Source organism: Triticum aestivum, chromosome 2B, assembly GCF_018294505.1.
Source record: "Triticum aestivum cultivar Chinese Spring chromosome 2B, IWGSC CS RefSeq v2.1, whole genome shotgun sequence".
In the NCBI taxonomy this organism is placed as follows: domain Eukaryota; kingdom Viridiplantae; phylum Streptophyta; class Magnoliopsida; order Poales; family Poaceae; genus Triticum; species Triticum aestivum.
This window is the reverse complement of record NC_057798.1, coordinates 113,027,813-113,035,238: the sequence shown is the minus strand read 5'-3', so window position 1 is coordinate 113,035,238 and position 7,426 is coordinate 113,027,813. Positions and strand designations below refer to the sequence as shown.

Here is a 7,426-nt window from a genome sequence, read left to right as displayed (position 1 = left end):
AACAACTTTATTATTGCCTCTAGGGCATATTTCCTTCATCAACGGCGATTCTTTTTTTGAGGGAATCACAGTTCATTAATTAAAAAGCGTTCGGAATCTCCGTCGCTATTACATGCAGAATACATTCAAGAGGCACATCTCGCCATTCCTGCGACACTTGTTCACTAACAGCTACCTTAGCAAGGATATGCACAACTCTATTTGCAGTTCTTCGTCTCCATGAAACATTGCATCCCTGCCAACCATGCATCAAACACTTAATTTCTTCCACAATTGGCCCAGCCGCTGAGAGGTTCTTGCATGCACTATTTATCATCCTAACAGCCTGAATGCAATCCATTTCAACATGAATCTTTGAGACACCCAAATCACGTCCAAGTTGCAGTGCTTTCCGACACGCTTCAACTCTACAAACTCTGAGTTGGAGTCACTTGGGAAGAATTGAGTTGCAGCACTCCAAAAGGCGCCATCATGGTCACGAAAGACCACCCCTCCTCCTCCCACACTTCCATTCTTTAACACCGCTCCATCAGCATTCGCTAAAATCCATCCTTGTTTAGGAGGCACCCATTTCTCCGGTGGAAGACACTCAGTAGCTCTCAATCTTCTAGGTATCACCTCACGCCACTCATCCATTAGCCTTGAAACCAAACATGATATTTCATGTGGGGATTGAATCCTCTTACTATCCCTTGCATTATTTCTCGCTAGCCAAATCCCATAAAATCCGTGCATCATTTCTTTCCGCCTCAGAAATCTAATGGGCCAACCATCTACCCACCTCCACACTTGAATTTAAATCTTTAGGAGGAAAACAAGCAGGAGTTTCTCTTCTTTCCGAAAAATCTTTCCAAAAGCATTAAGAATGCGGACATATCCAGAACCTATGTGCAAGAGACCTCTCCCTTCCGCATGCAACACACCAGACTCCAGGTTTGATTTTTCGTCGATTAAGTTCTGTACCAACGGCCAAACCATTCCGCATAAGATGCCAACTATGCAACTTTACCTTATTAGGCACATGAGCTCCCCAAAGTGCCAGCCAGCTTCGATGTGATTGCACAGTTGAGGAGGGCCCCGACCGTCCGGTTAACGCTCTCCTTTTATTCATCAGCAAATGGTAACCTGACCGAACCGTGAAAACATCATCCTTAGTATAGTTCCAAGCCAAAAAATCATCCACACCTTCACCCCCAACCGGGATTTGCTTGATATCATTTGTATCATCAACAGAAAACATTGCATCAACCTTAGAATGATCCCAAGTATCACCTGTTACAGAAAAAAGATCACTTAACCCGAGCGATACCATGCATAAATTCTCTTGCGAGAAAACAGGAGAGAGAAAAGAAAGGGTACGTGGGCTCCTGCTAAATAGTAAAACCATGTGGACAAGCCCACCAAGCCCAGCGGCGTTGCCTCATCTTCTCGCTTCATTACTTTCTCTTGTTAAAAAAAAACAATTCTCGGTTCATCCCCTTCCGCGGCCGACTGCGACGGCCACGGCGACGCCATGCGTGCCCCCGCATCTCCTTCCGCCTCACCGCCACCTGACCTCTGCCTTCTGCGGAGCCACGCCGTCGACTCCTTCCAGAGGTGCGCCTCGTCGCTGGAAACCTCGTCCCCATACCAGAGGTGAGGCACCAGGACGTGCGCGAGCCCACGGTCCAGATTGATGGACGAGGCAGTGGATGGGTGCTGTGCGCCCAAGCACGCAGCTCGTCGGCCCTGGGAGGAGGTGCGGCTGCCATCTTCCTCCTGCCTCCCTGCTTGCTCCAAGGTACTCTCAGCGGAATCATTTTCTTCAGTTCAATGCCGCGGAAACAAAATACAACAGAAGAATAGCTGAAGAGGATTGATTTGTTGGTTTTCTGTGCGATAGGAACCCTCACGGGGAAGGGGGAAAGGAACAACCAATAAGGGGGAGAAAGGCGGAAATAATCAAGACCATAGACATTTTTGGACGTGGGTTGTCTGTAGTGTCCAAGTCTCAAATCTCAATTGACAGTTTCATTGTGATTTTTTGGAATGTTTTCTATCTAATCAAAGAGACATACTCTGTGTACAGATATTGTTAAGTGGGTTATCCATGAAGCCGCAAAACAGGGATGGCCACATAAATTCAGTTTTGTGGCTGCTGCATAGCACACTTATTTGATATGTTTTGCTCATTTTTTTTTATTTCATATGTGGACAGCTAGTGGCGTCCACTGGCGGTGCCACTTGCATTCTGAATTACGGGTACCACGATGAACTTGGCAAAATGGGATTTGATGAGAGAAATCACCGAGTGGTGCCGCACTTATCTAGCTTCTATATGCTTCAAGAGTTTTTATGTTGCTTCTGCTCTGATGCTCGTCTCCATAGCCATCCTGACACTATTTGGACATGTACTGCAGCTTCACCCGGGATAGCTAGGAGTTCAATGGAAGCAACCTATGGGAATCATGGTTCGTTGCTGGAATGCTATTGCTGGCTTCTGTTCGAGGAATCTTCTTCGCAACCTTCTTGAGGAACATGGAAAGTGAATACTTCTCAAGTCGATGCCCTTGGTGTGGTAGACAGCGTTGGTTTCTTTCGTCAGTTCGGGTCTTCTAAGTCGGGGTGGCTGTGTAACATTTTCAACATTGGTGTTCCATTGTGACACGCAAGTACATACAAAATTAGTCCCATGTATTTCATGCAGCTAGGTTTTATGAAATACTCCCTCCGTCTAACATTTTGGGACGGAGGGAGTACTATGAAAGTATGCCCAGATTCATAATGTGATGCACAACCTCCATGTTTTATGTAATGAAATATCCATGTAGCATGGTAAACTCCCACAGTCCTGCTTCATGGCCAGTTAGCTACCAAAGATCCTGTAAACAGTCAGCATCACCTAGTCGAAAGGCTGGCCCCTCGCCCCATGAGAGGATTAATTCCTGGCCATGTAAAATTGTGGTGCATGCTTCATTCAAGCAAGCAGTATCCTGCACCACAACAATAGAGATAAGGGTTATGGCTATTTATATTTTCTAACAGTCTTTGGTCCTCTATTCCTTTCTCTGCTTGCAGTTTGGACTTGGTCTAAGCATCATGCACATAATCTAGACTTCTAGAGCGGCAAACTGGCGTTCTCTAGGAGGACAGATTGGTGGTGAAAAAAGAGGTGCAGGGAGCTCATTTTTAGTGGTGGAAAAAGAGTTCAGCTATGGTATGTATCTAAAATAATATAAACTTATTCCTCTCTGTTTTGTTTTGTACATATTTCTTGAAAAGGGTAGAAAATGTAAAATTCTAAGATGATGGTACATATTTCTATATAAGGTCTTCGTGTATAGATAGTACCTGTAATAATGATGCCAAATATGAACATTGAGATAAGTTTGTTCTTAGCTCCGGGTTGTCTATAATTGGTTACATCTTACAATTTGAAGGTTAATGATACCTGCATGATGTTGAAGAATGAGGTCCATCTTGATGTAAGAGGAGTGTACCGATATGCAAGAGATTTGTGGGGCTGCCATGTTATCCGCATCGACACACTTGTATTACTCAATGCATTTGCCTACGTATTCCTCGCCACTTTTGGGCCCCAGCGCCGCCGCTCCAAAAACTGGTTCATCCAAAAAGGTACCTTGGTCGCAAACACTCTGTCCTTCTTACTGGGAACATACACCCTTGGTTCAATGCAATCTTCCAAGGTGAAGAGCGGCATGTACCCCGTTTGGGCCGCAACTCTCTTCATCCTTCACGTCTGTACCAACACAGCTTATAGTCTTGATGACAATAAACACGTAACGAGGGTCCTGTACCGGTTGGTGTTCTACAATGTATATGGGGGATTGCTTTTGATGACTGCAATTGGAAATGGAAGTTCTGCCCCCCTTGTTATTATTTTATATGCTGTTGGTCAATATAAATTCAAGTATATACAAGCACCATGTGTGCTGGCAAGCTGTTCATGGAACCTGAATAAAATGGTTGCTGATTACATGTATGACGAGCACACCAAGGGTGAATTTGTTCCAACCACCATGAAAGGTTGCCATTACCTGGTTGACTGGCCCCTCGACAACCCCAAGTTGGGTGCTCCATCGTATGCATCACGATTTACATCGGATGGCAATGAAGTCATTGACATAGAGAAGATATGGCTTTGTGATGACATTTCAGAAGAGAATGAGCTAAAGGATACATGTCTTTCCTTCTCTCTTTTTCTTCTGCTGAGAAGGCGCTACTTTGGGTTTGCCTGTGGCGAATCGAAAGAAAGGGCACATGATTTTGTCTTCAAGGGGCTGCTACGGGAGAATGAGGAAGGTACCACAGACTGCAACCGGGCTTTTAGGCTGATTGAGGTTGAGTTAGCATTTATGTATGATTTCTTTTTCACCACATCTGCCGCCATTTATTATGGATCAAGGGCTGCAACAGTTGCAGCATTGCTTTCAGTTTTCTTCCTCTCTCTTACAATACTTTCGATAGTCAGCTTGCATCCATCACCCATACATGAAGGTGACATGGCGATCAGCTTATTCATACTTGCATCTGCTGCTTTGCTTGAATTGCTTCAACTGCTACTTTACTGGACTAGCATTTGGAGCAGAGTATCCTTTGTCTGTCAGTATCTCAGAGAACAAGCACGATTGAACACAAGGGGAAGCTGCTGCTCCTGCTCCTCCTGGTGCCGCTGCCGCTGCGTGCTGCTAAGATTGAAAGGGCTTCTTGCCAAAATTGGTGTGCATTGGACACCAAACAAACACTATTGGCAGCACAAGCTTGGGCAGTACTCCTTACTTGATTACCGTCCTATGTTATGTGACAAGTTCAAGGATTATTTGGGTAGATTCACAATATCTTCAGATCCCACACATGCATCGCCTATCCTCCATCCAATAGACTATCACACACGGAGGGTTCGTCAAAAACGTGGGAAATCTACAGAGATAACTGCAGAAGTACAGAAGGCACTTATTTACTCCCTCAAACGTTCCAATGGTGAACTAACGAATGGAAAATCATCACTAGTGTCCAATGGAGCAGGACACCTTTTATGGGCTTGTGAACGGGCCGTGCACTCAGAATCAGACACAAGCTGCATTATTCTGACTTGGCACATTGCGACATGGTACTGCGAGAGGGGAACTCTTGGATGCAGCCCTTGCCCAGACGAGGAAACAGAACTCAAGGTCCATCTTGGTGTTGCCACAAAACTGTCGAAATACTGTGCATACCTGCTGGTCTCTGCACCAAAACTTCTTCCAGGGCACGAATATGATACGAGCTGTGTGTTTGACGAAGTTGCAGAGGAAGCTAGGAAATTGCTGTCATATGTGAATGTGAGGGATAAGTATCAAGCACTGAAGAACTACGGACTAGAAGAATCAGAGGCTACCATCTTCCAGAGTGGCGCTAAATTGGGAAAGCAGCTAGAGGAGATAGAAGATGTTACCAGGCGTTGGAAGGTGCTAGCTGATTTCTGGTCTGAGATGCTGCTCTACATCGCGCCATCAGATAATGTCGACGAGCACATCGAGCAGCTCACACGGGGCGGCGAGTTCATCACCCACCTGTGGGCTCTGCTCTCACATGCTGGCATTCTACAGAGGGGTCAACCTAATCTTAGCAATATACGTGCAGAAAATAGTAAGGGTAGTTCTGCGAGACACCAAGAAAGTGAGCAAAATTCAGCAAATCTTGAAGAAAATACTCAGGATAATTCTGCGAGAGCGAGACACCAAGAAGTTGTGCAAGATTCAGTAGATCCTGAAGAAGCTACTCCACTTGCTGATCATCCGGTGCAAATTCACGACAATCTGTTATCGACTCGTCTTACCCTCCAAGTTCATTCACAAGGTGTTGGGGCCAGACCGCTACAAATACCTGAGCAAGATATATCTACAGAAAATGAATGCCATATTGATGTTCCTGAAGCTCCAAGCACCATGCAGCAAGCTCTCCCTGAACAAGTATGAGCTCACCTCACTGCCATGAGCTATAAATCATCAGAACTGAATTTATATGTTTGTGTTTCATAATTGATATTGGTCATGTTTGACGCCGTTATATGTAAGAGTTGGTTTGATGGGCTACTTTTTCAGTGTTTCATCCTCGAATGATAAGGACTCCTTTTTTGTAATTGCCACATGAGCATGGTGTGTGCTCTGAAACTTCTGAATTCGCTTACAGTGAATGCTCTGATAAGTGATATGGTGACTACTTTAGTGATCTAAAACGTCTTATATGTGATTTGCTGTTACTGCAACTCCTTATATTTTCACCTTGTGCTGGTTTAACTTTGTTCTTACCACCAGGACAGATAACTCGTCAAAGGGCCGTCGGATCAGCTCAGTGAGAAAAGGGCCGGACAGTTACAATTCCAGGCATCTCCTGCAATTCCACGATAAATGTGGAACGTTTAGCAAAGCTGCTTCCTGATCCTGCTGTTTTTTGCAACAACGGGTTTGAAAACGGATTGTGTGCTTTCGTCTAAAACTGAAAATTGCTCATGTGAAGGGTCAGGAAATCAATTCATTGGAGAAAAATGACGTGGAATCCATCCATGTCATCAGGACCTGAAGGTGAGGTGTTTGTCCCCAAAATGGTGTGATGCCGATGGTTATGGTTATGTATGCCTCGTAAAACGTGTGATCCCTAGCTTGTAGCAGGAACTTTGGTCCTTAGATGAGCAAGTGAGATGAGAGCTTGTTAACTTATCTTTTGTTGAACTTGGTCTGGATAACCGTATCTGGCTTCGTTTCAATGAAATGGAACCGCGGTGAGCCCCTGATTAGCGGGGTAAAAAATGACTTGGATCCTGATGTTTAAGACTTGTATATATCTTGATGTCTTGGTTGCATCTGGCCTTTTGTTCTACAGTATGTTTTCCCCTCACTGCTGCCGGCGTCCTCTGCCTCCCGTCCGCGCCAGACCACGGCAGGCACCACCAGCCTCCTGTTCCCACCAGAACTACTTTCTGATGCGGTCCTCTCGACGACGGCGTACGTCGTCACACTGCGCCGAGACGCCGGCAAGGATGCGCGCACGCCGTCACGCCACGAGATCACGACGGGGCGCCAAAAGTCCTCTACGCCGGCCACACCAGAATTGCACCCAGAAGCCGACGACGATGCACGCCGGAAGCCCGCGAACGCAAACGGGCCGGACGCCTAAGTAGCACCAGCTCTGAGCGCCAAGTATGGCCAAGCCGGCCTGAAGCGCGCACGGACGTCACTCAAAAGTGGCACCCCCTGCCCCCGTTCGCGCCACCACGCGGCACCACCAGCCGGAGCGGCCGTCAAGAAATCGTCCATGCGGCCGGCGGCGCCTTGTTATGGGCCTCGATCTAGGGTTCGTGGGGAGGAGAGGAATTCCAGGGAGAGGGAGAAGGGGATCTGGAAATCGCCGAGAGGAGAAGAACGGCTTCTCTCTTCGGTTCGGTTTA

The 7,426-nt window shown here is 46.3% G+C and overlaps 1 protein-coding gene across 5 annotated transcripts; it reads left to right on the top strand.

Annotated features, from left to right (window-relative positions):
- The first annotated feature begins 1,416 nt into the window (after positions 1 to 1,416).
- LOC123043792 (uncharacterized) lies at positions 1,417 to 6,797 on the top strand. 5 transcript variants are annotated; one of them, XM_044466370.1, is made up of 5 exons: positions 1,417 to 1,780; positions 1,883 to 1,965; positions 2,069 to 3,196; positions 3,420 to 5,951; positions 6,302 to 6,797. In XM_044466370.1, exons 3-5 carry the CDS (start codon positions 3,194 to 3,196, stop codon positions 6,335 to 6,337), a joined length of 2,571 nt encoding a protein of 856 aa, XP_044322305.1. In that variant the 5' UTR covers positions 1,417 to 1,780; positions 1,883 to 1,965; positions 2,069 to 3,193; the 3' UTR covers positions 6,338 to 6,797. The 5 variants fall into 5 exon arrangements, with proteins under 5 accessions (XP_044322305.1, XP_044322303.1, XP_044322304.1 ...); XM_044466368.1 differs by having other exon boundaries at positions 1,883 to 2,293; positions 2,400 to 3,196; XM_044466369.1 differs by having other exon boundaries at positions 1,883 to 2,520; positions 3,058 to 3,196.
- The last annotated feature ends 629 nt before the right edge of the window (positions 6,798 to 7,426 follow it).